Here is a 27,857-nt window from a genome sequence, read left to right as displayed (position 1 = left end):
ACGTCAACCAGGAAATTAGAGCTTGGTTTGGATCTTCCAAATGGACACTGACCCAAACACACTCCTCAAGGACAACAAAGTCGAGGTATACGCATGACAAACACAAAGTCCTGACCTCAGTCCAAAAGAAACCACCTTGTAGCCTACATTTGAGTTGCTTTATAAAAAAACACAAGCACACAAGTTATTTGAGAAGAAATTCAACATTTATTCTTTAGTGAAGTTTCTTATTGTCATATATTCAGGATGAAAACAGTTTTCCTTGTTGCTCTGATAGTGAATGATGACTGCTGGTGAAAATGTCTTTTAAAGTTAACATAAAAGGCAAATAAAACAAATTAAAAGGTCAAAGGTCAACTATTTCAGTCAATAGAAACATTGAGTAGATATAATATGCGTTAACTAAGTAAATCTACAACTCAGTGACTCTGTGTCAAATAAAAATAAAAATATAAAAACAAGATTTCCACCCAAACACATGAAAACAACTGATGCAGACTATTATCTGGGTTAAACCCATTTAAACTATTAAAACATACAGATTAAGATATGAGTTGATCTTAAAGGTAACTAGTGTCAAGTCACTGCAGGAATGTGTCCCTTATTGATGACTGGCATCTGGCTGGTTTATCTCAAGTTGAGATGACAGAGAAGAAGATGGTGTGTGTTTACGTGTGAGAGACAGACAAGAGGAAAGAATACAGATTATGGTATCCTGGTCAAATTTGTCAATAACGGAAGGATTTCATCACACTGATACATTGTCAGTTTCTATACATGGTACTGCAGTCTCTGGAAGAGTTGTTTTGTTAGCCATGTTCTTTCAGTTGTCGCCATTAAAACACAGTCTGGTTGTCTTATCTTCTCCCTGTCCTGTTAGATGGTCGTCCCAGTCAGAGAGAGAGGTGTCTCCTTTTATCTGTTTTAACCTCATCTCAGAGAATAATTAGATCAGATGTCTGCCACAACATTCAAACTGAACAAATTCTGACATGTTTTCTACAAGCTCGTCTTCCCAGAGATGTTTTTCCCCACAGCTGTTTCAGGAGGACGACCCCTCACCTGTGAGTCCTCATGTGGCCAGTTAAACTACTACTTGTATTAAAACATTTCCCACATGTTTTACATGGATAGGGTTTCTCACCTGTGTGAGTCCTCATGTGGATAGGTAAAAAAGATTTATGACTGAAGGTTTTCCCACATGTTTTGCATGAATACGGCCTCTCACCTGTATGAGTCCTCATGTGGTCAGTTAAATGAAATCTATGAATGAAGGTTTTCCCACATGTTTCGCATGAATACGGCCTCTCACCTGTGTGAGTCCTCATGTGGATAGTTAAAGTACATCTTTGAATGAAGGTTTTCCCACATGTTTCACATGCAAACGGCCTCTCACCTGTGTGAGTCCTCATGTGCTTAGTTAAGCCAGATAATTCTATGAAGGCTTTCCCACATATTTCACATGAAAACGGCCTCTCACCTGTGTGAGTCCTCATGTGTACAGTTAAACGAGATGCCGTTCTAAAGGTTTTCCCACATGTTTCACATGCATACGGCCTCTCACCTGTGTGAATCCTCATGTGCTTAGTTAAGCCAGATAATTCTATGAAGGCTTTCCCACATATTTCACATGAAAACGGCCTCTCACCTGCGTGAGTCCTCACGTGGCGAGTTAAACCAGATGCTTTTCTGAAGGTTTTCCCACCTATTTCACATGAATACGGCCTCTCACCTGTATGAGTCCTCATGTGGACAGTTAATTGACACCTTTGACTGAAGGTTTTCCGACATGTTTCGCATGAATATGGCTTCTCATCTTTGTGAGTCCTCATGTGGACAGTTAAAGCACATCCTTCTTTGAAGGTTTTACGACATATTTTACATGAATACGGCCTCTCACCTGTATGAGTCCTCATGTGCTTAGTTAAACCATATCTTTGACTGAAGGTTTTACCACATATTTTACATGAATACGGCCTCTCACCTGTGTGAGTCCTCATGTGGACAATTAAATGTGATCTTTGAATAAAGGTTTTCCCACACGTTTCACAAGAATACGGTTTCTCACCTGTGTGAATTCTGCGATGGACTTTCAGTGTGTATTCATTCTTGAAGGTTTTTCCACAGACGTCACATGTTACAGACTTTCTACCTGTGTCAGTATCACACTGACTCTCTGACATGGGAGAGATGATAAAGAGGAGCTGGTAATTTTTTGGTTCTCGTTCACTGAGCTCACTTTCCACCTCAGTAGGAGTCTCCATCAAGGAATCAGTCTCCAACTTCACTACAAGATGTTCTCTCTGCTGACTGATGCAGAGTTCCTCCTGTTCCTCTTTCATCTGTGGAGGATCTGGTTCCTCCCGGTCCTCTTTAATCTGTCGAGGTTCTGGTTCCTCCAGTTCATCTTCCATCTGTGGAGGTTCTGGTTCCTTCTGGTCCTCTTTTATCTGTGGAGATTCTGCTTCCTCCTGGCCCTCTTCCATCTGTGGAGGTTCTGGTTCCTCTTGGTCCTCTTCAATCTGAGGAGGTTCTGGTTCCTCCTGGTCCTCTTTAATCTGTGGAGGATCTGGTTCCTCCTGGTCCTCTTTAATCTGTCGAGGTTCTGGTTCCTCCAGTTCATCTTCCATCTGTGGAGGTTCTGGTTCCTTCTGGTCCTCTTTTATCTGTGGAGGTTCTGCTTCCTCCTGGTCCTCTTTAATCTGTGGAGGTTCTGGTTCTTCCTTGTCCTCTTTCATCCGTGGAGGTTCTGGTTCCTCCTGATCCTCTTTAATCTGTGTAGGTGTTCGTTCCTTCTGTTCCTCTTTAATCTGTGGAGGTTCTGGTTCCTCCTGGCCCTCTTCCATCTGTGGAGGTTCTGGTTCCTCCTGGCCCTCTTCCATCTGTGGAGGTTCTGGTTCCTCCTGGCCCTCTTCCATCTGTGGAGGTTCTGGTTCCTCCTGGCCCTCTGCCATCTGTGGAGGTTCTGGTTCCTCCAGTTCATCTTCCATGTGTGGAGGTTCTGGTTCCTCCTGGTCCTCTTTAATCTGTGCAGGGTCTGGTTCTTCCTGGTCCTCTTTCGTCTGTGGATGTTCTGGTTCCTCCGGTTCCTCTTTCATCTGTGGATCTTCTGGTTCCTCCTGTTCCAGACTAGAGTTCCTCTCCTGGTTACAGAGCTGCTGGTTCCTGAGAACCTCCTCCTCTGTCCAGACATATTGCTGTGGGAGGTCTGGAGGGACAAAGAGACACAACATAAATGTTACTAATGTGATGACAGGAAAACACAGGTGACATTTAAACTGTAAATTTAATACAGAACACCGACACACTGGGTGCTGCCAGTAAAGTCAGTCCACACTACAACAGACCTTTTCCAAGAACTTCCGATCTAACCATTGTTAATGTTTAGTGAATCATGGAGAATGTATTTTGAGTGTTTCTTGTAGCACACCAGTGAAGATAGATCACAGTGACAAACATGTGCTACAGTGGCTAGGCCAACCACATCCATGTTCGCTAGCACTGAGTAGCATCTGAATCAGAAACAGAATCAGAATCAGTTTTAATGTCCACGTATATGCACATACAAGTAGTTAAAGAAAAAATAAAATAAATCTCAACCTGTACACATAAAATATAGAATAAGAGCAGATATGTACACCAAAACCAGGGTTTTGTACAGTGATTATGTACAGCAGTGCAGAGTTATTGTTTGTTCATGTCGATGGTCTCACACTCTGTTCAATAGCCCGGGGGAAGAAACTGTCCTTGTGGCGGGTGGTTTTGGCGTACAGCACTCTGTAACGCCGGCCTGAGGGGATGAGTCTGAACAGATTGTGACCAGGGTGTGAGGGGTCTGTGGAGATTTTACTGGCCCGCTTTCTGACCCTGGACCGGTACAGGTCCTGGATGGAGGGAAGGTCAGTACCAATGATCCTCTCTGCAGACCTGACTGTTCTCTGCAGTCTGTCCCTGTCATGTCTGGTGGAAAATCCAAACCAGACAGTGATAAACGTGGTCAGGACAGACTGGACTATTGCATTGTAAAAGATGATCAGCAGCTCCTGAGGCAGGTTGAACTTCCTGAGCTGACGCAGAAAGTACAGCCTCTGCTGGGCCTTCTTCCTTACAGAGTATATGTGGGAGGTCCACTTCAGGTCCCGTGAAACTGTGGACCCTAAGAACCTGAATGACTCTACTGTAGGGACTGTCCTCGAGTACTGTGAGAGGAGGGGTTGATGGGGGTCTCTTCCTGAAATCCAGTGTCATCTCCACAGTTTTGAGCAGGTTTAGCTCCAGGTGGTTCTGACTGCACCAGAGGACCAGCTGTTCCACTTCCCTTCTGTATGCAGACTCCCGGATGAGTCCAATGATGGACAAACTTCAGGCGTTTCACTGCAGGGTCCCTTGAGGTGGAGTCAGTAGTGTAAAGGGAGAAAATGCATCCCTGGGGGAAGCCAGTGCTGAGGGAACGGGTGCTGGATGTGAAGTTATCCAGTTTCACCTGCTGCCTCTTGTCAGTCAGGAAAATGGTAATGCACCGACAGGTGGAGGCGGGCACAGTGAGCTGGGACAGTTTGTGGTGGAGGAGCTCCGGGACGATGGTGTTGAATGCAGAGCTGAAGTCCACAAATAGGACCCGTGCGTAGGTCCCTGCAGAGTCTAGGTGGTGCAGGATGTAGTGGAGAGCCATGTTGACTGCATCATTTACTGATCTGTTTGCTCTATAAGCAAACTGCAGGGGGTCTAGCAGGGGATCCGTGATGTCCTTCAGATGGGCCAGCACCAGTCATTCAAAGGATTTCATGACTACAGATGTCAGGGCGACTGGTCTATAGTCGTTTAATCCTGTGACAGGGGACTTCATGGGAACCGGGATGATGGTGGAGCGTTTGAGAGATGTAGCTTGATTGTAACTCATTTGTTCCAAGTGAGGCTAAGGGGGTGCTTTAAAGTAATTTGACCCAGGAAATAAAAGTGGGTCCAAAGCTTAATCTTGAAAGGGTATCGAAAAGGAAACCCTGGCTACAATAGGCTACAATAATTTCAGGTGAACAGGACTCTGACTGGGTGTACACTATGTCAAGGAGCCTACGGGTGTTGGAGGAGGAGTGTCGTCCCTGAATAAATCCTGTGTGATCGGGTGAAATGGGGGCTGGGAGAACCTTCTCAAGGCGCTTGGCTAGGCTCTTTGCTAGAATCTTGCAATCCACACTGAGTAGACTAAATGGGCGGTAGGACTCACAGCGAAGGGGGTCTTTGTCTTTTTTGGGAATTAGACAAACTGAGTCTTGCCTCAATGTTTGTAGCAGCTGACCGTGCAAGAGGACTTCATTGTACATATTCAAAAGTAATGGGGAAAGCTCCCTAGAGAACCTCTTTAAAAATTCCACTGGGAACCCATTGGGCCCAGGTGTTTTCCCAGACTGCATGTGGTTAATGATACCTGATAAAAGAGTCTGCTTCCACAGGGCCGGTGGTGCACTCGGATGTATATCATTTACCAACGTACTCAGCAAATGTATCATTGATTTGTTTGTGGTCAGTGACCGTGGAACTTGAGGTGGTCTGTGTTTGAGCTTGCATCCCCTTCAGATCTTCACAGATGAGTTGTGAGTTGGGGATGGTGTTAGCTCTAGCTTCTGTAGTTTTGCCAGAGTGGCTAGGGTTGCCAACCATCCTATGAAAAACAGAATCGCCTCATACTTAGAAACTAAAGTACGCGGCCCACGTTGAGCTGAAAGGGGACGCACTTTGTCCCGTAATACCGTGAGAATCAAAAATAGTGCATAACATCTCATTGGTTGAGGTACTGTCGCTTGCGAAAAAGATACCGGAAGACAACAAAGCAACAACTTTTACTCACACTTTCTGTTTACACTATTACAAGAGGAATGTTCTGCTTTCTATTGTTTGATATTAATTTATACAGTTTTAAGTTAAGCAGGACAGGTTTCTGTTTAAGAAAGATATTTATATTCTTCTGTTAATTTTGTTATTTTGTATTAAAAATAAATTGTTGAATAATAATGTTTTCCATGAGTTCATATCACTCAGAAATATGCATCTAACTCAATTCAGCTTTGAGTCAAATAGTTAAAATAAATCGTTTCACACACAAAATGGACAAAAAATAAATAAAATTAAAGCTGCGAGCAGCGTTGAATGGGCCCTCGCACCCCACGCCTGTCGCCGACCGTCAAGGATGGGGTCACTGCAGTTCTCAGGGAATACACTGGAGTAACAATGCACCGTGGCACAATGCACAGTCTGTGCAATTCAATATTTACTACTTCCACACTACTTGAAATAATGATGGAATCAGTAAGACAGTAAGACTCCAAATTTTGAAGTCAATCTGATACGGCTTAATGCCTGATTTACACACCCTACGAAAAAACTTTTTGACAGTTTTATCAAAATAACAGACTTCCTGTTGGGTTTAGAATATGGCTCCAATTGACTTTTTTGTGCGTCCTGGATTGTTACATATATGTGACATATTTCTAGATTTTTAGATGCAACGGGCTTCAGGGGCTGGTCCGTACATCGCGCCACAGAGCCATTTTGCCACGCCCGTGCAGGAGGCCCTTACTCGGCTAAAGTTTTCGGGCGAATGAATTTTTCTGCAAATTTTCAGGACTTTTCGTGCATGTTTAGTCATCGTTAGTATTTTCCAAAGAACCAAATAATAATAATAATAATAATTATTAAAGCTGCAAGCAGTGTTGAACGGGTCCTGGCACCCCACGCCCGTCGCCGACCGTCAAGGACGGGGTCACTGCAGTTCTCAGGGGATACACTGGAGTAACAATGCACCGTGGCACGATGCACAGTCTGTGCAATTCAATATTTGTCAGAGCAAATCATCTGTGACAGCTGTAAGTACTGGCTGTTTTGAATGTATTCTCTCTGTGGCATCAAAGTATGTTAAAACAGTTTCACACACATACGTACACTCACAGACAGCCACCAGAGAGAAATAGTATGTCTCCATCTGCTGGACTGTCAATATTTGAAGTGAATCCAATCACTGACAGTAGCAGCAAGTCACACTACAAAATAAGATATTTCCTGTTCTCAATAGGTGGCGCTACAGTATACAACTATCATTTCAGGGGTAGCAGACATTGCCCTCCTTCCTGTTATACCTGCCACAATAACCATATATGTCACCTCCAGTAACCACAATGATGACAACACTGCACTGCACCCATCACCAGCCTCTGCAGAATGCTCAACACCTGTAACAGTACCATCACCAACAAAATTCCCATCATCAAACAACCCAGAAATATCATCATTAATTCGCCAAAGCCAGTTGCTATCTGTAAGTACTATTCTTTTTTATCTGTGCATAATGTACTGGTAAATCTGCTGCTGTGAATAACTAATACATATATTTCCTTCTAGTATTCCATTATGGACCCTCAAACAGCACCAAGAGACAACTACAACAATGAAACTTTGTTATAAGATCAGCAGCCTACTGGTGAAACAAGACCGCCAACACCATGCCCTACAAAAGGCTCTAAATATAAAAACAGAAATAATGGACCAGCAATCTAGCACTATTTCTAACTACAACAACGCACGATGCTTTGGAGGAACGCCTTCACAACTGCTTGTGCAAAAATAGTAAGTGCTAAAGGCTTACATGACTACTACTAACACAACTTTATTCATTACAACTTATTAAATAATACTATCCACACTTACATCCACACGCCAATACCGAATACATCTATGTCCCAACAACACTATTTTCCTTGAATTTATTCAATTTATTGCACATTTCTAGTCATATCCTCATCAAATGTGATCCACCCCTAAAACTATTGACTGCATTAATCTTGAACCTTCTTCTGGAACTAATAATGCATAAACTGTCTTGCAGGTATCCCAGACTCCATCTTCCTGGAGCTTCCTGACACAGAGGATGCACCTGAGTTGTCGGAGTCTGACTAACTGCACCAACAGGAACAAATAACAGTACAAAATGCACTCTTTGTTTGAGTACTTCATATTTATTGTACTTTATTCTTGTAAATAAAACTAATACACTTTTACAGCGATGTCTTCATTAATGCACTTACTCAATAACATCTCAACATCTATACATTTAACTATATCACACATCATATCACCATTGCATACACATGATTTTTCAATCTTTATGAAATCAAAATGACTACCCTCGTCACCACACATTATCATTGCAACTTTATAATTTCCTTAAGAGGAACTTAACAACACACACAGTGTTCATCTATAATGCTTCAGTTAACATAAGCAATGGCTCCATCTGCTGGACAAAGTAGCATACTACTTGAAATGATGATGGAATCAATAAGACAGTGAATCATTTCATTTTCACAACCACAACAGGCCCAGAGTTTAACGAAAACTCACAATTTCCGCAGTAAATCATCACGACGGCCATTAGTCTGTCCTGACAAACTTTGAAGAGAATCCAATCACCCTGACAGTAACAGCGGGTCACACTACAGACATTTGGCAAAATCAGACATTTCCTGTTCACAATAGGTGGCGCTACAATAATTGCATGAATATTGACATATGGATGTGTGCAGTTAGGGACCATTAACAATACTGTAAAGTTTGATGCACTTAGGACTGAATTAAAGCATGTTTAATGCAACTTCCTGTTTCATGGCACGTCATGAAACTTTAAGGGTCAGAACACCCACGCCACTTCGACAAAAAGTCAAAAACTTTTGTCAGGTTCCTTCGCCTTTCTTTCGACAACCTATTTCCAAATTTTGAAGTCAATCTGATAAGGTTTAATGCCTGATTTACTCACCCTGTGAAAAAAAACTTTTGTCCAATTTTCACAGTTTTATCAAAATAACAGACTTCCTGTTGGGTTTAGAATATTGCTCCAATTGAGTTTTTTTGTGCATCCTGGGATGTTACATATATGTGACATATTTCCAGATTTTTAGACGCAACAGGCTTCTGGGGCTGATCACGCATGCTTGAAGCCCCTATACAATAAAATTTGTCAGGCAAATGAATTTTTCTGCAAATTTTCAGGACTTTTCGTGCATTTTTAGATATGCTTTGAATTTTCCAAAGACACCAAATAATAATAATAATAATAATTAAAGCTGCGAGCAGCGTTGAACAGGCCCTCGCACCCCACGCCCATCGGCGACCGGCAAGGATGGGGTCAGTGCAGTTCTCTGGGGATACACTGGAGTAACAATGCACAGTCTGTGCAATTCAATATTTACTACTTCCACACTACTTGAAATAATGATGGAATCAGCAAGACAGTAAGACTCCAAATTTTGGTCAGAACACCCACGCCACTTCGACAAAAAGTCAAAAACTTTTGTCAGGTTCCTTCGCCTTTCTTTCGACAACCTATTTCCAAATTTTGAAGTCAATCTGATAAGGTTTAATGCCTGATTTACACACCCTATGAAAAAAACTTTTGTCCACTTTTCACAGTTTTATCAAAATAACAGACTTCCTGTTGGGTTTAGAATATGGCTCCAATTGACTTTTTTGTGTGTCCTGGGATGTTACATATATGTGACATATTTCCAGATTTTTAGACGCAACGGGCTTCAGGGTCTGGTCCGTAGATGGCGCTACAGAGCCATTTTGCCATGCCCGTGCTCGAGGCCCTTACATTAAATTTTTCGGGCGAATTTTCAGGACTTGTCATGCATGTTTCGACATGCATGGAATTTTCTAAAGTTTCTGACAAATAATAATAATAACTAGAAAATTTCTGTGGAAATTTTGACTGTGCCGATGATGCTGCCGTCCAGTTTAAAGTGTGCGTGGTAAATAATTTTTTAAGAAAAACATCATACTATATCACATCACTCTGCAACAAAGTGAGTGGATGGGTGTGAGTTTGATGTCATGCATGTTGGAGGGTACAACAAACCAAACAGTTTGATGAGGATGCAGTAGGCCTGGCTGAGAGAGAGAGACACTGAGAAGGGTCGTCCTTTATGCCCTTCTACAAACCGACAGGTACATGCAGCAGACCCCTCCCAGCTCCACCTGAAAACCAGCATCAAATAAGGAAGAGAGTGAGAGGGATCGTCACACCCCCACCTTTAAGAGGGGTGTCCTCACTAGGATCCCCAGACAAAGAACGAGCAAATCATAATAATTGATCGTTAATCATAATCATTTAATAATAAAAGTCATTACTGCTATCTGAGCAATAGTTTAACAGTTTACGGCACAGTCTTACATTTAGAAAAACATCAATATTAAACTTAACACGTCCAGGCTGTAACAAGGAATCAGCGATGAAGTGAAGACCTTCAAATTGTCCTGTTAGTCCAGCTCTTCGTCTCATGTTGGACGTCACTGCAGTCTGTCTGGATCAGCTGGAGGAAAACTATAGACGGGTTTCCTGTTTACAAACATTACTGGGTGCGCACGCATCCAGGGGGCAGAAAGCCAGACTGACTTATTGGTCCCCTACGACAACAATCTTAAGTATTGAAGTATTGAAGCTTTTTTGTTTTGTTTGTATATAAATGCACAACTGCAGACTCAATAAAACGTGATTTTAGTTGGATCCGTTTGTCCATCTTTAATTTTGCAATGTTACTGTATATGTATGGCTATAATTATCATGTTAGGCGGGTAATGTAAAACGTAGCCAATTTTAACAGCGGCATCAATCGGACAGCCCGATTTTACTTTTAAATTAAAGTTAAGAACCCTTCATTTTTCTTTAGTCACAGAGCTTACCTGGCTTGCTCACATATCTTGAACATTTAGCTGAATTTACCTTTTTGTAGATTTCGAGCTCTTTGTCATTTGACGTGCAGGCTATGCTAAGATATGTTGACGTGCAGGCTACTTGCTAAGATATGTTGGCTAATGTTTACATATTTCGTGTTTTAAGTATTAAAATACAACCTGTAGTTAAGTTGAAAGGGGATATCTCCGAAGTAATGATCCAACTGGCATGCTATAACAACATTAGCACTCGCAAACGTGATAGCTAGTTAGCTACACTAGCTGCTAGCCTGCTACGAACAGATTTACTGAACGCAACGTCTTTTGTTTACAACTTTGTTAAACTTTAACATGAATGAACGTGAACATGGACGAGCATGCAGTGCTAACTTAAACTCATAGATAGAGAATTAAGATAGCTCTAAAAAAAAAAAAAACACCATCTGGACCCCAATCTGCCCTTTTTATGGCCTGAAGCCATAACCTCCTCCGGTTTTTTGCAAAAGTATGATTCCCCCTAGGAATATTAAACATCTGGCACACATCACTGGCTCTTTTAGCGCAGCCAACACAACAACTCCTTGGCATTTTGACTACTACTACTACTAAACAAAACACGCAAAGATTCAGTCCTCCTCCTTTATCAACATTCTCTGAAAAGACGTCTTTCTGCCCCCTGTCTGCGCGGGGGGGGGGGGGGGGGGGGGGGGGGGTCATAGTGTCAGGTTCTGGCCCCCTACAGTACTGCAGTAATGGTGTGTTCTAATGTTTTGGCAGATCGTCTCCCTCTGTCTCCCTCAGCCTTCTGTGTGCACTTGTGCTGAGTCTGCTCGTCAGGGCCGTTGCCACTAGCCTGGTCGTTACCATCCTACGTTTCTGCCCGAAATTTGATTTCGGTCTGGCACGTTAGTCTGGCCCAATATAATAGGAATCTGTCTCCGTAATGGGCGGATGCTTATTTTGAGGTTTAAAATCATTGGAGTTCCCTTAACCAATCAGCAACGTTTGGTAATGACGTATATTGTGCGCCGTCGCCATTGTTGCTATGCTGTTGAACTACAAGCTTCGCTGGACTACAAGCAACTCGGCATGTGAGTTCCGCGTCATCACTCAACTGTTCGCTGATTGGCGCGGACCGCGGTTTGCCCTCCGAACAAATGCTCATAAATCAAAAACTAAAAGTCCTATCGAGAAAGCGAACACATTGTGAGCATCAGCCGTCTTTCCTCTACAATTTAGTGTTGTTCCCACGCGCGTACTGTGTAAATTGTGGCCGTGGTCGTTTTAGAACAAATAAAACCCACAGCATCTGAAAGCCAACAAAAATCCCTACGTTTTTATGTATTTTTTATCTCTGTACCTCAAAAACTGTGGCCCCCTGGTGAGATTGAACTTTTTTTTTTTTTTTTTTTACAGAATTTCGACAAAACTCTGAAGTTAGAGTGCGAGTTAGAGTGCGACCCTGACCAAACCGTAAAAGGTAGTGTTATAAGGGTAGCATGGCTCCTTTAAGGGGGGTACTACAGTGCGCATTTGCGACTGTGACTTGTGTGTTTGTGGTAGAGCGAGGGTGAGCGAGGGTAACGGTGAAGGGCAGTTAACAGTGAGACTGGTTAGCGAAGTTAGCAATAAATGGACAGTGCATGTCACAGTGTTGGTTAATAAAGGCTGTCACTTCTTCAAAGACAGAAGGGAGCTTCCGTGTATGTTGCTTGCCACTGCTGGAGATGAAGTAAGGGGGGTTAGCCCCGAAGTTAGCATCAACTTCTGTCCTGGAGGAAACTCTCCCCTGTGCTTATCGACTACGGTCTGGGAGCCGAACAGGAACGGCTAACACTGGCGCCACGAAGGGACTCTCTGACATTTAACGGAACAACAGTGGTGAGCAAAGAGAGAAAAACGGCGAGATAAGCCGGAACAATTAGCCACGTTCATTGTTTACTGCACCTGGCCAAGAAGTAAAGAAATACAAATGGCTGCCGCTAACCACCGCTATACTGCCAAGAACATTTCTTATAACGTGACCAGCCACTCTAACCCTTTCATGACACTAACTGCAGTAAATGAAAGTCAAGGAGAAATGATAATAATAATTCACCAGAACGGTGTCATAGCCAGACTGAACGGTTAAAGGACATATCCACCAATTGTGAGAGGGCCAAGACACGTGTCAGCCTCACAGTGCACGCTACCAGCCTTCATCTGAGAGTGAGGAAGACTACGACAACAGAGAGAGAGTCCCCACTCTACGTCCTGGTCAGTATGATGGCACCACTCCATGGAAAGAGTTTCTGCACCGGTTTGAGAGCTGCGCCAAGGCTAAGTACTGATCGGAAAAGACTATGGCTGTCCAGTTGAATTACTGTCTCGTGGGTGCTGCAGGGGCAATCATCCACAGAAATCCTCGGTCTGCACGGTGGGACTACAGCCGTCTGGTGGAGGAGATGGAGACTGCATACGGCCCTTCGTCAGAGCATGCAGCCGCAGTGGCTACTGAACTGAGACAGCGTGTTCGCCGATTGGGTGAGGCTCTCCATGTGTTAAGAGATGACATATATGGAAAAGTGTCAGTAGCCTACAGTGACAGGACAGAGACCGAGCAGGATGCCATAGGCGTTGAAGTTTTCACCAATGCTGTAGGCGATGCAGAAATTGTACAGAAACTGTTAGAACAACGGCCACACACACACTGGCGCAAGCCTATGACATCGCCCGCTGTCATGAAACCACCAAGCGGGCAGCGTTACATGTCACTAACCTCATGTAGTCAGGGGCACGCAGCATGGCTGAACGGAGGCCCCGTGCTGCTGTAATCAGAGAGGGAGCTGTGACAGAGGGAGCTGAGGCGGGTGCAGCACCGCCAGTGGCCAGCTGGAAGCCTGAGTCTGCCAGCTCCAGCCATCCACCACGTAAATGGAAGGGCCAAAAAGATAAAAGTGAGGAGATTCGCTGTCACAATTGCTCAGGGTTGGGTCACATGAAGAGAAATTGCCCCTCACCAAGGAAACCCTTCAGAGCTCAAACCTCAACAACCTTCTCCGAAAGCCCAGAGTCTGCTGTGCTCCATCTTAAAGCCCAATGTCAAGAAATGAGCACTAACATGTTTGTGTATGAACTGGAAGTGTGTGCTGTTTTGGACAGTGGGGCATGGAGAAGTGTAATGCCCCTGTGCCATTATAATGCCATTCATCCGAATGTCCGGCCTTCACTGCAGCCATCAGAGGTAGAGACTTTGCTTGGTGTTGGGCCTGGTGACGTCCCCGTGCTTGGTGAGGCTTATATTCCTGTACACGTTAACAACTGGCAGGTGAGCGTGCATTTCCTGGTTGCTAACATAGCCGGCGATGAGGCTCTCTTAGGCCATCCATTCCTGATTCAAGCTCAAGCACGCCTTGATTTTGGGAACCACCGCATTGTGCTATTTGGGGAAGAAGTGCCCTATTTCCGCTCACAAACCAAACCAAAGACGCATGCAGTGAGAGTGGCTCGGACTGTGGTGCTGGAGGCTGGACAAGAATACCTGGTACGAGGCAACGTTCACTACAGGGAACCTGTTAAAGGGGAGGTGTTGTTGAACCCCACCAAGGGCTTCGTAGAGAAACACAAAGTGCTTGTTGCACGCATCCTGGTGGAAGCTAAGCCCCTCAAAACTGTTCCCCTCCGCCTTTTCAACCCTGGAAGCACATCCGTAACTATCAAAGAAGGGGCAATTGCAGGGTTTCTCCAGCCTGCTAAAGCCTTGCCATCTACAAAGACCCCAACTCAGCCTGAACAAACCATTAGCAGCCCCCCCACTGTTCCCCAGCACCTGCAGGAGCTTTACACCCAGAGTTCCGCTGAGCTTAACAGAGAAGAGCAGCTTCAGCTAGCACAGCTGCTGTGTACCTACAACACTGTGTTCTCCACCGGTCCGGATGACCTCTGCCACACCAGCTTGGTGCAGCATGACATCATAACCCGGCCAGGCATCCCAGTCAAGCAGCCACCACACCGGATGGCGTGTGAGAAACAAAGTGCTGACCACCAGATACAGCAGAGCTTGAAAGCAGGACTGGCATGCCGGAGCCACAGCAGCTGGGCATCGCCCATTGTGATGGTACGTAAAAAGGACGGTACATACCGCCTCTGCATGGACTATAGAGCCTTGAATGACTGTACCATTAAAGATGCATACCCGCTGCCTCGCATCCAGGACACCCTGGACACCCTCTCCAGTGCCAAGTGGTTCAATAAATTGGACCTCGCCTCCGGCTACTGGCAGGTCGAACTGACCCTCAGAGCACGCAAAGCAGCAGCTTTCTGCACCAGAAATGGACTGTTTGAGTGGAACGTTATGCCGTTTGGACTGTGCAATGCTCCTGCAACATTCCAGCGATTGATGGACCGCGTCTTGGCTGGCATGCAGTGGGAGACGTGCCTGGTCTATTTGGACGACATTATTGTGCTAGGCCGGAATGTCTCTGAGATGTTGGAGCGGCTGGGCCAGGTTTTCAACCGTCTTCACCAGGCCAACCTGAAACTAAAGCCTGCCAAGTGCTTTCTCTTCCGCCACCGGGTAGCCTACCTAGGGCACACTGTCTCAGAGGATGGTGTGGCCACTGACCCCAACAAGGTCCAGAAGGTGCAGGAGTGGCCCACACCATCGTCAGTCCACGAGGTCCGCTGATTCATTGGCCTTGCATCATACTATCGTCGCTTTGTGAAAGACTCTGCCTCCATAGCTGAGCCCCTCCATGACCTGACAAAGAAACAGGCCCGTTTTCGGTGGACTGAGGAATGCCAGGCGGCGTTCAACAAGCTCAAGTGCCTGCTAACCACTGCACCAGTCTTGGGGTACCCACTCGACCAGGGCAACATGATATTGGACACTGATGCAAGCGATGTTGGCATTGGTGCCATCCTCTCCCAATCTCAGCAGGGCAGGGAGTGTGTGCTAGCCTATGGGAGCCGCAAACTATCCAAGACTGAACAGAACTATTGCACCACACGACGGGAACTGCTAGCCGTGGTGGAATTTACATCACATTTCCGGCAGTACCTCCTGGGGCGGCCCTTTATTGTCCGTACCGACCACAGCAGCCTTCGGTGGCTAACAAAAATGAAGGAGCCTGAAGGACAGCTTGCTAGGTGGCTCGAGAGAGTCGGAGAGTACAACTTTGAGATCGTTCATCGCCCTGGCTGGTTGCACACCAACGCGGACAGCCTCTCCAGAAGACCCTGCCGCCAGTCATGTCCATGTAATCTGCCAAACCCCTTTCCTCAACCAGTGAACGTCAGACATAAGGCTGTGCAGTGTGAGTTGGACTGATATCAACCAGGTGATGCCGAGTCTAGTGGGGGTAGATGGACAACCAGCTTCCACAGCAGTAAGTTTAGTGGGGGTGGACGAAGCTCTCCCTGCTGACACAGACAATTTCAAGCCGCCTGCAAGAATCTACCTTACTAGGACAAATAACACGGAACTGTTTTGCGGCTGGTCCCTGGAGGAGCTACGACAGGCCCAGGAAGCTGATCCAGATATTGCATCTATCAAGACATGGATGGAGGCTAGCAAAGAGCGCCCCCCATGGGTAACGGTGTCACCATATAGCCCAGCCACAAAGACCTATTGGAGCCAATGGAAGCGGCTTTACATCCGTGATGGAATACTGGTCAGGCGGTTCTACTGCCTGGACGACACCCAGTTTTACCCACAAGTGGTGCTGCCTTGTGTCCTCCGGCCTGATGTCATGAGACAGATGCATGAGGGGCAGGTTGGTGGGCATTTCGGTGTGGAGCGCACAGTAGCCCGACTGCAGACCCGATACTTCTGGTACCGGATGAGAGAAGCTGTTGCTGTCTGGTGTGGCACCTGTACCAGCTGTGCGTCCAAAGCTAGGCCACTTAAGACACCACAAGCCCCCATGGGTACTGTTAGAGTGGGAGCCCCAATGGAGCGTGTTGCCTTGGACATTATGGGGCCACTGAATGAGACTGAGCGCAACAATATGTGCTTGTGATACAGGATTATTTCACCAAATGGGTGGATGCTTTTCCCCTGTCCAATGACAAGGCTGTAACGGTGGCTGACGGTGGCTCGCTTCAGAGTGGGTGTGTCGTTATGGAGTACCACAGACATTGCACAGTGACCAAGGCCAAAACTTTGAGTCTGAGGTTTTCCAGAAAATGTGCACACTGTTTGGTGTCGAGAAGACGCACACCACACCATTCCGACCTCAGTCCGATGGCCAAGTTGAAAGATTTAATGCCACCCTGCAAAAGATTCTGGCAACAACAGCTGAGCGTTGCCACTGGGACTGGGACCTCATGATCCCTTATGCTGTCATGGCCTACAGAGCAACAAAGCACAGTGCTACTGGGTTCTCGCCCAACTTCATGATGTTCGGCCGGGAAGTGAGCGAGCCAGTGGATCTGGTGGCCGGCCTGCCTCCGGACCCCGACACCGCCCCTTCAGCCCCAGAGTATGTCAAGCACCTCAGAACAGCTGGAGCTGGCACACCAAATCACCAGAGATGCACTGGGTGAGTCTGTGGAACGTGCAAAGAGGCAATATGACAAGAATTGCTGCCGCACACAGTACCAAGATTGGTGATGCTGTGTGGTACCTCATAAAGGGTACCCAGAAAATACAGAACAAGGTCAGGAAGTTCCTGCCGTCGTATGAAGGACCCTACTTCATCCTGGGACAGTTGGATGATCTGGTGTATCGTATCCAGAAAGGTCCAAGGGCTAAAGTTAAAGTGGTTCACCATAATCAGCTGAAGCCTTATCGCAGCTGCGACCCACTGGACAACACCTGGGCCCTGGAGCAGGCCCGGAGCTGGACACCAGAGGAGGTGTTACCCCCAGATTTGGACGAGGATCCTGCCGACCCTGTTCTGGGTCTGTCCCAGCTGTTCTCCACCGCGGAGGCTGAGGAAGCCCCCAGCTGCACCTCATCAGATCCAGCTGCAGACCTTTCACTCCCATCCACCTCTCCTCACCTGAACCCTGTCCCTGCGTGGGACACCGAGGATAGTGGGGGTGGCGTGGAGGAACAACATTATGAGAGCCATCGTTTTCAAAGGCCAAGCCGCCAGCGGAGACCACCAGCCAAGTATGGCGAGTGGGTGGCTCACTGAGTGCAAGAGTTTTGGACAGTTTTTCAGTTTAATTGAGCATTTAAGTTAAAAAAAAAGGGGCAGCTGTTTGTTACTGTTTAAGTTAACTGTTACTTTTATACGTTTTTTAAAAAAAAAAGAAAAAAAACTTGAGAAGAATGCCTTGATTACCGCATCCACTGTGTTTAAAACTGAAATATGTAGTTGTGCTATTTCTATTAGTTAAGAGTAATTTGTTGAGTAAACAGAGAAGTTAAGTTGGTAATTTGGCTGATTGCTAATTTAGAGTTTGTAATAAGTCATAGCCTAGACCATGGCTGTTCATTTCTTTTCAGGATTTATTTCCCTCTACTGTAATATATGTAAGGGATAATGCCCGACGAGGTGTCCATTAACAGAAATTAATGGACGACGCGGAGGCGTGAACCGTCCGACGCGAAGCGGAGGACGGTTGCTTCCGCGAAGTCCATTAATTTCTGTTAATGGACACCTCGAAGGGCATTATCCCGCTTATACCATGGTCACTTACGAAAGAAATAAATATTTAATCAATTAATAATACTTTAACGTGTTTTAGAGTTAAAATCGTGAGCGTTTTTTTATTTTTACAAGTCGAGCGCACCATTTAATATCTCATGTATGCAGGCGTTGGCCATAGCGACCCGACCGCAGCAGTTGATCAGTGATGGGAAGTGAGATGATGGCTTAACCTTACGTTATGTGATACGAAGTATCATTTCAGAAGGCCAGTGCTACTTGTGTGTGTCCAGAGAATGATGCGAAATTTTGTTTCAAAGAATCAAAGTTCACAGATAGTTTCCTAAATCGTTTTCTTTGTGTTTATCTCGTCCTTGTCATCCTCTAATTCGTTCAATTCCTCCGGTGTCACCTCCTTGTGTCGCTTCCCCTTTTTCTTTTCATATTCTCTTCTGTCTTTTCCTTCTGCTGCATTCCAGTCTTCAAAGTTGTCAAACTCACCAAATAAGTTAAAAGAAATGATAAAATTACTCATGTTTTGTCTGTTTTGCGATGAATAAACTGTGAAATAACGTTGAGTCTCCGTTGCCATGGTTACCATCTAGCGTTTGAGCCAGCGCAATAATTTAGAACTGTCATCAGGCAATTTGACGGAACGTCTTTCCTAGGTGTACATTATCACTTTTTAACCCACACCCTCCAGCCAATCAGAATCGAGTATTCACCCAGACCATGGTATAAATGCACGTTAACGTTCCCGACTACGGTCTGGGAGCCGAACAGGAACGGCTAACAGTAGGCTATCGAAACGCCGTTTTCAGGACTAAAAAGCTACACTTCACGTGCCTCGTACAAACTTCCAATCATTTTTCTACTCCGAAGCACGGCCGAGTAATCGCTCGGCAAAGCGAAGGAGGACATTTTGGAATGTTGCCGCTTTTTTCGGGCTTCTCCATTCATTTCAATGGGACGAAACGCCCGCTTTTTGCCCGATTATTCTCGCCCCGTTGGAAGAACCGCTTAGAAAAGTCATAGCACACTTGTCCCGATTAAGGCGCACGTCTGGATATACAGCTTGTCTATTTTTTCTTAAGAATTCTGGGAGGAGTAGCGAACCGAAAAAAAAGGAAGAATAATAAACGCGAGCAATAGTAATATATTTTTATTATCTGTGCCGAGCCAGTGCATCGGCACAGATAATAAACAGTACGAAAACAAAAGGGTCCTTGCAACTCCGTTGCATGGCCCCGTTGGGCCCCTGCACTTCATTGCTCGGGCCCTAATAAAAAATCACCACATTGGGAAGGGTGAAGGCGACCTGGTCGGCCGGTCCTGATAATGAGGTGTCCCATTTGTTTTTCAGGGAGTTGAAGTGAATTTCGATATAGGTGAGGAGCACAAGAGTTTGCGTCTTCACTCCGCCATATTCTACTCACCTGTTCTGTGTAACTTTATCTCGGGTTTCCAGGTGATATCCAGCAGTCTGCGCTGACGATCGATCTCTTCCTCGTACTGGACGACAGTTCTTTCAAAGAGTCTGAATATTTCTTCAGCAGCAGCAGTTAGTCGCTCGATGATCAACTCTCTCAAACTCTCAGCTGAAGACATTGTTACTTCAACAGCTCTAATATTTATCTGGACACGACGACACGACACAACCGTCTTCCAGCTCAGTCCACAAACACAGTAACACAACAACACTACAAACGGCTTTTAAAAAACAAACCACTTCCGCCTGGTGTCCCACGATAAAGGTCCGACAGAGGAGGAGAGTCAACATTTTTATCCGCTATCTTTTTAAATCTCTCATTTCGGATCATATCATCATTTTCTAGCAGGAATATTAACTCTGCATTCCCCAAAGACAAAACAAACATCAACAGATTGATTTAACTGCTTTTTTTTTGCGATCAAATTTTTATTTCTATTTTCATTTACAGAAAGTCCAACAAAAATATTTCAGGAGATACAATATTATTAGAATGGCTTCTCAAAGAAAGAAGAACGTGTCATGGGAAAGAACACAGTGAAATAATTGACAATAAAAAACAAAATAAAAAATAAATTAATTTAAAAAAAAAAGGTGCATACACAACCTACAAAAAATACAAACGTACATACAGACATATATACACAAGACAGAAGGGACTTAACATCTAGAAGGGCTAAATAAGAGGTGAGAGAGACAGTGGGAAAGTCAATTTAGAGCATGTTTTTCAAAGAGTCAGCGGTGCTACGCCAAGTGTTAAGGGTGCTTTCAGTAGCACCGTTAATCCGAGCTGTTGAAAGCTCCATGTATATGACGTCCAAAAGAGAGAGAATCAAAGACTGAGTAGACAGAGAATGAGGTGGTTTCCAGCGAGTTGCAATCATTTTCTTAGCTGCTGTCAGTCCAGCAAAGATGACTCTCTTTTTGAGTTTAGAAATATTGAGGATTGACAGATTATTTAGAATCAGCACACATATAGTTACAGGTACTGTATCATCTATCAAATCAAATAGTTTGGATGCAACGTTGCCCCAAAATTGTCTAACAGGAGGACAGTCCCAGAACATGTGAATAAATGTGCCCTGGGTTTTCAATGAGCACAGATTACAACAAGGCTCATTAATAATTTTCATGTGGTGGAGTTTAACCGGGGTGAGGTACGTTCTGTGTAAGAAATTAAAGTGAATTTGCTGATGATCTGGATTACGAGATGCTTCATGAATGCTGGACCACACCGCGTCCCAATCAAAATCCTGAACTAGGTCTGGGCAATCTCTCCTCCAGACCCCCCTTCCACAGGGAGTGAAACAAGGTCTGTTACCTGCAAAAAATGGTACAGTTTGGATACTATACCCTTAGCTCTGTTTTGTTTAGTGAATAAATCTCGGCGTGGGTGGGTAGGTAAAGGATATTGCCAGGGCACGCCATGTGCTCTAAGCGCTGACCTTAGCTGTAAATAAAAGAAAAAAGTGGATCCTGGGACGGCCAAGCTGCCATCCTCCCTCCTTCTCTGGAGAATAGACAATTTCAGACGCGGCCGCTTCCGGTTCCAAATGAATTTGGAGGTAACAGAGTGGAGCTTGCTCCAGTAATTAGATGGAGGGGGAAAAGGAACCATAGAGATTACGAAATTGATCCGGGGCAGAATATTCATTTTAACAATAGAGACACGGGCTCGGATAGACATAGGGAGGTCAATCCACCGATCCATGTACCTTAAGATCTTATTCAGGACAGATGAATAGTTATGCTTAATAATCTGATTTAAAAAAGGAAATATTTCAATTCCTAAATACTTAAAGTGTTGTACTAAGATTGATTTAACTTCTATATTACTTGAAATGAAGACTAAGTTTATTCACCCTGACACTGTTATTGGTTCATATTCATATAGAAATATATAATTGTTTTCTGTATACAGTCCATGGTTTAAAGTCTACAGCACAATAACAATTTTATTTAATTTAATTTTTTAATTCAAGACTCATAGGCTATAGACGTTTACTCAATGCTACTACTGGACCTTCACAGTGGGACATCAAGAGAAGTGATTTTATTTTGAAAAGCCGTGCTGCAGAATGGTTTAAATGAACTAACCAATGAATGGAAACACACAGTGTGGCAAAATCGCAGCAAGAAGAATTTCATTGTTCAGGGAAACCTGTTTCTACACTGTGCACGTCAGAGTATTTCTCTCGTTCATCAGAAAGGACACAACACATGTAAACACACGTGAGACGCCACGTTATGGCAAATAAAAGACAAAATGTAGTCTCATGTAGATCATGTATATTGGGCTGCTGTGGCAGTGGAGCAGGTTTTCCCACAAACCACAGGGTTAGCAGTTCAATCCTTGGTACATGATGGACCACATGCTGGCGTGCCCTTGAACAAGAAACTAAACCCAGAGTTGCTCCCATTGCTTGGCACTTGTGTGAACCAATAGGGGGGTTTGTCATTGTGACTGTAATGTGATTTGAGTACCTATGGGTAGAGCAATTGTTTCATATATGCAAGACCATTACCATATTACATGTGGTGAGAAGCCATACCATTGTTGCAGCTGTGGGAAAAGGCTACTGCCTTCTTACTGTCCACACAGGTGAGATGCTGCATTCTTACAACATGTGGGGAATGTCTTTATGAAAGCTCTCACTTCTATAGGTAAGAGGTCAGACCTTTGAATCACCTGTGGAAAAAGATTTACAGCCTTCTCAGTGATTGAAACGTGAGAATCCACACAGCTGAGAAACTGTGAAAACCTCCCACAAACATTTGTGAGAGTTGAGAGTTTGGATCCTGGTAGAATATGTCTGATTTCTGATTTCATGGAAAGTTTGCTATGAAACCTCCAATGAGAGTTCACAAATATATTTATGTATTTTGTTTCACATGCTCGCTAGCTAGTGCTAGCCTTGTAATACCACTTTTTACCATGAGATGATGAACAATAAGACAATGTAGCATCTTGAAGTATTGATTGGCTGGCTTGACGAAGACGGTAGAAGTCTCTAAAACACTCCACTGAACAGCCCCAATAATAACGCATCAAAGACAGAAGTGAACAGTCAGGTGAGATTATCAATGAAATCATTTTAAAAACTTGATTGGAAGAGAAAGCCAGTAAGACAAGATCACCGTCTTAACCATGGAGCATAGGGGTGGCAGCATCATGTTGTGGGGGTGCTTTGCTGCAGGAGGGACTGGTGCACTTCAGAAAATAGATGAGGAAGGAAGATTGTGTGGATAATTGAAGCAACATCTCAAAACGTCAGCCAGGAAGTTAGAGCTTGCTTTGGATCTTCCAAATGGACACTGACCCAAGCATACTCCTCAAGGACAACAAAGTCGAAGTATAGGAATGACCAACACAAAGTTCTGACCTCAGTCCAAAAGAAACCACCTTGTAGCCTACATTTGAGTCACTTCATAAAAAACACAAGCACACAAGTTATTTGAAAAGAAATTCAACATTTATTCTTTAGTGAAGTTTCTTACTGTCACATATTCAGAATGAAAACAGTTTTCCTTGTTTCTCTGATAGTGAATGATGACTGCTGGTGAAAATGTCTTTAATGTTAACATAAAGGTCAAATAAAACAAGTTAAAAGGTCATAACTATTTCAGTCAATAGAAACATAGACATAATATGCATTAACTAAGAAAGTCTATAACTCAGTGACTCTGTGAAAAATAAAAATATAAAACAAGATTTCCACCCAAACACATGAAAACAATTGATGCAGACTATTATCTGGGTTAAACCCATTTAAACTATTAAAACATACAGATTAAGATATGAGTTGATCTTAAAGGTAACTAGTGTCAAGTCACTGCAGGAATGTGTCCCTTATTGATGACTGCCATCTGGCTGGTTTATCTCAAGTTGAGAGGACAGAGAGGAAGATGGTGTGTGTTTATGTGTGAGAGACAGACAAGAGGAAAGAATACAGATTATGGTATCCTGGTCAAATTTGTCAATAACAGAAGGATTTCATCACACACCTCACCTGTGAGTCCTCATGTGGGAAGTTAAACTACTACTTGTATTAAAACATTTCCCACATGTTTTACATGGATAGGGTTTCTCACCTGTGTGAGTCCTCACGTGGTCAGTTAAAACAGATCGATGTCTGAACATTTTCCCACAGGTTTTGCATGAAAACGGCCTCTCGCCTGTGTGAGTCCTCATGTGGATAGTTAAAGTATATCTTTGACTGAAGGTTTTCCGACATGTTTCGCATGAATACGGCTTCTCATCTTTGTGAGTCCTCATGTGGATAGTTAAAGCAGATCTTTCTTTGAAGGTTCCCCCACATGTTTCACATGAATACGGCCTCTCACCTGTGTGAGTCCTCTTGTGGATAATTAAATTAGATCTTTGACTGAAGGTTTTCCGACATGTTTCGCATGAATACGGCTTCTCATCGTTGTGAGGCCTCATGTGGACAGTTAAAGCAGATCCTTCTCTGAAGGTTTTACGACATATTTTACATGAATACGGCCTCTCACCTGTGTGAGTCCTCATGTGGATAGTTAAATTATATCTTTGACAGAAGGTTTTCCCACATGTTTCACAATAATACGGTTTCTCACCTGTATGAATTCTGCGATGGATTTTCAGTGTGTATTCATTCTTAAAGGTTTTTCCACAGACGTCACATGTTACAGACTTTCTACGTGTGTCAGTATCACACTGACTCTCTGACATGGGAGAGTTGTTAAAGAGGAGCTGGTCACTGTTTGCTTCTGGTTCACTGAGCTCAGTTTCCTCATCAGTAGGAGTCTCCATCAAGGAATCAGTCTCCTGGTTCACTACAAGATGTTCTCTCTGCTGACTGATGCAGAGTTCCTGCAGTTTATCTTCCATCTGTGGAGGTTCTGGTTCCTCCTGTTCCTCTTCTATCCGTGGAGGTTCTGGTTCCTCCAGTTCCACTTTCATCCGTGGAGGTTCTGGTTCCTCCTGTTCCACTTTCATCCGTGGAGGTTCTGGTTCCTCCTGTTCCACTTTCATCCGTGGAGGTTCTGGTTCCTCCTGTTCCTCTTTCATCCGTGGAGGTTCTGGTTCCTTCTGGTCCTCTTCCATCTGTGGAGGTTCTGGTTCCTCCTGGTCCTCCTTCATCCGTGGAGGTTGTTGTTCCTCCTGGTCCTCCTTCATCGGTGGAGGTTCTGGTTCCTCCTGTTCCTCTTTAATATGTGGAGGTTCTGGTTCCTCCTGGTCCAGACTAGAGTTCCTCTCCTGGTTACAGAGCTGCTGGTCACTGAGAACCTCCTCCTCTGTCCAGACATGTTGCTGTGGGAGGTCTGGAGGGACAAAGAGACACAACATAAATGTTACTAATGTGATGACAGGAAAACCCAGGTGACATTTAAACTGTTAATTTAATACGGAACACCGACACACTGGCTGCAGCCAGTAAAGTCAGTCCACACTACAACAGACCTTTTCCAAGAACTTCCGATCTAACCATTGTTAATGTTTAGTGAATCATGGAGAATGTATTTTGAGTGTTTCTTGTAGCACACCAGTGAAGACAGATCACAGTGACAAACATGTGCTACGGTGGCTAGGCTAACCACATCCATGTTAGCTAGCACTGAGTAGCAACAGTCCATGTAGCGTTAGCTGTACTAGTTGTTCTGTTTGTTTGTTGACATTTTAGTTAAACACATATACAAATCACAGATTCAGTAAATGTGCATGATAGACCTCCAGATCCTATCAAAAGAGTAAAACCATGTACACCCTTGTGCATCTCGGGTCTCAATCTACGGTATAAAGAGATGTAGCTTGATTGTACCTCATTTGTTCAAAGTGAGGCTAAGGGGGTGCTGTAAAGTAATTTGACCCAGGAAATAAAAGTGGGTCCAAAGCCGAATCTTGAAAGGGTATCGAAAATGAAACCCTGGCTACAATAGGCTTCAATAATTTCAGGTGAACAGGACTCCGACTGGGTGTACACTATGTCAAGGAGCCTACGGGTGTTGGAGGAGGAGTGTCGTCCCTGAATAAATCCTGTTTGATCGGGTGAAATGAGGGCTGGGAGAACCTTCTCAAGGCGCTTGGCTAGGCTCTTTGCTAGAATCTTGCAATCCACACTGAGTAGACTAAATGGGCGGTAGGACTCACAGCGAAGGGGGTCTTTGTCTTTTTTGGGAATTAGACAAACTGAGTCTTGCCTCAATGTTTGTAGCAGCTGACCGTGCAAGAGGGCTTCATTGTACATACTCAAAAGTAATGGGGAAAGCTCGCTAGAGAACCTCTTGAATAATTCCACTGGGAACCCATCGGGCCCAGGTGTTTTCCCAGACTGCATGTGGTTAATGGCGGCCGGACTTCCTCAACTGTCAATGGATTATTGAGAGTAGACCCCCAAGTACCCTTCAGTCTGGGTAGATTCAGTACCTGATAAAAAGAGTCTGCTTCCACAGGGCCGGTGGTGCACTCAGATGTATATAATTTACCATAGTACTCAGCAAATGTATTATTGATTTGTTTGTGGTCAGTGACCGTGGAACTTGAGGTGGTCTGTGTTTGAGCTTGCATCCCCTTCAGATCTTCACAGATGAGTTGTGAGTTGGGGATGGTGTTAGCTCTAGCTTCTGTAGTTTTGCCAGAGTGGCTAGGGTTGCCAACCATCCTGTGAAAAACGGAATCGCCTCATATTTAGAAACTAAAGTACGCGGCCCACGTTGAGCTGAAACGGGACGCACTTTGTCCTGTAATACTGTGAGAATCAAAAATAGTGTGTAACACCTCATTGGTCGAGGTACTGTCGCTTGCTAAGAAGATACCGGAAGACAACAAAGCAACAACTTTTCCTCACACTTTCTGTTTACACTTTTCTTATTGCACTATTACAAGAGGAATGTTCTGCTTTCTATTGTTTTATATTAATTTATACAGTTTTAAGTTAAGTAGGACAGGTTTCTGTTAAAGAAAGATGTTTATTTTATTCTGTTAATTTTGTTATTTTCTATTAAAAATAAATTATTGAATAATAATGTTTTCCATGAGTTCATATCACTCAGAAATATGCATCTAATTCAATTCAGCTTTGAGTCAAATAGTAAAAAAATCGTTTCACACACAAAAAGGACAAAATAAATAAATAAATAAAAATCACCACATTGGGAAGGGTGAAGGCAACCTGGTCGGCCGGTCCTGACAATGAGGTGTCCCATTTGTTTTTCAGGGAGTTGAATTGAATTTCGATATAGGTGAGGAGCACAAGAGTTTGCGTCTTCACTCCGCCATATTCTACTCACCTGTTTTGTGTAACTTTATCTCGGGTTTCCAGGTGATATCCAGCAGTCTGCGCTGACGATCGATCTCTTCCTCGTACTGGACGACAGTTCTTTCAACGACTCTGAATATTTCTTCAGCAGCAGCAGTTAGTCGCTCGATGATCAACTCTCTCAAACTCTCAGCTGAAGACATTGTTACTTCAACAGCTCTAATATTTATCTGGACACGACGACACGACACAACCGTCTTCCAGCTCAGTCCACAAACACAGAAACACAACAACACTACTAACGGAGTTTAAAAAACAAACCACTTCCGCCTGGTGTCCCACGATAAAGGTCCGACAGAGGAGGAGAATCAACATTTTTATCCGCTATCTTTTTAAATCTCTCATTTCGGATCATATCATCATTTTCTAGCAGGAATATTAACTCTGCATTCCCCAAAGACAAAACAAACATCAACAGATTGATTTAACTTCTATATTATTTGAAATGAAGACTAAGTTTATTCACCCTGACACTGTTATTGTTTCGTATTCATATAGATAAGATAAGATAAGATAAGATAAGATAAGATAAGACAAGACATGTTTATTAAATTTCCACGTCACAGTAGCAAAAAATATATATCCAGAAATATTGTGACAACTTAGACAGGGAAAATGTTGCCAAAAAAAAACAAAAAAAAACAAATACAAAATTTTGAAAGATTAAGATTAAGTGTCTCTCGGCCAAGTATACTTGTGTATACAAGGAATTTGGTCTCTGCATTTATCCCATCCGTGAATTAGTGAACACACAAAGCACACAGTGAGGTGAAG

The 27,857-nt window shown here is 44.0% G+C and overlaps 2 protein-coding genes across 3 annotated transcripts; both read right to left on the bottom strand.

The window, feature by feature from the left end:
- Nucleotides 1-125: 125 nt before the first annotated feature.
- Nucleotides 126-27,460, bottom strand: LOC311489717 (uncharacterized protein). Of its 2 annotated transcripts, none has more exons than XM_084546930.1 (2): nucleotides 27,055-27,460; nucleotides 126-3,208 (listed from the first exon to the last, which is right to left on the bottom strand). In XM_084546930.1, exons 1-2 carry the CDS (start codon nucleotides 27,224-27,226, stop codon nucleotides 1,059-1,061), a joined length of 2,322 nt encoding a protein of 773 aa, XP_084403056.1. In that variant the 5' UTR covers nucleotides 27,227-27,460; the 3' UTR covers nucleotides 126-1,058. The 2 variants fall into 2 exon arrangements, with proteins under 2 accessions (XP_084403056.1, XP_084403055.1); XM_084546929.1 differs by lacking the exon at nucleotides 27,055-27,460 and adding an exon at nucleotides 19,733-20,138.
- On the bottom strand, nucleotides 23,172-25,450 carry LOC311489731 (uncharacterized protein). The gene has a single exon (XM_084546952.1). The coding sequence runs from the start codon at nucleotides 25,112-25,114 to the stop codon at nucleotides 23,792-23,794; it is 1,323 nt and encodes a 440-aa protein (XP_084403078.1). The 5' UTR covers nucleotides 25,115-25,450; the 3' UTR covers nucleotides 23,172-23,791.
- Nucleotides 27,461-27,857: the final 397 nt, after the last annotated feature.

This window comes from Chelon labrosus (genome assembly GCF_963514085.1).
Source record: "Chelon labrosus genome assembly, chromosome: 6".
Lineage (NCBI taxonomy): Eukaryota > Metazoa > Chordata > Actinopteri > Mugiliformes > Mugilidae > Chelon > Chelon labrosus.
This window is presented reverse-complemented; position numbering and strand designations above follow the sequence as displayed.

Excerpts from the sequence above, each read along its gene's own strand:
- LOC311489731 (XM_084546952.1), bottom strand. The coding sequence starts at position 25,114 with ATGTTGTGTCTCTTTGTCCCTCCAGACCTCCCACAGCAACATGTCTGG.
- LOC311489717 (XM_084546930.1), bottom strand. The coding sequence starts at position 27,226 with ATGTCTTCAGCTGAGAGTTTGAGAGAGTTGATCATCGAGCGACTAACT. Across the intron at positions 3,209-27,054 it reads GATAAAGTTACACAAAACAG|ACCTCCCACAGCAATATGTC; the intron begins GTGAGTAGAATA and ends TTGTCCCTCCAG.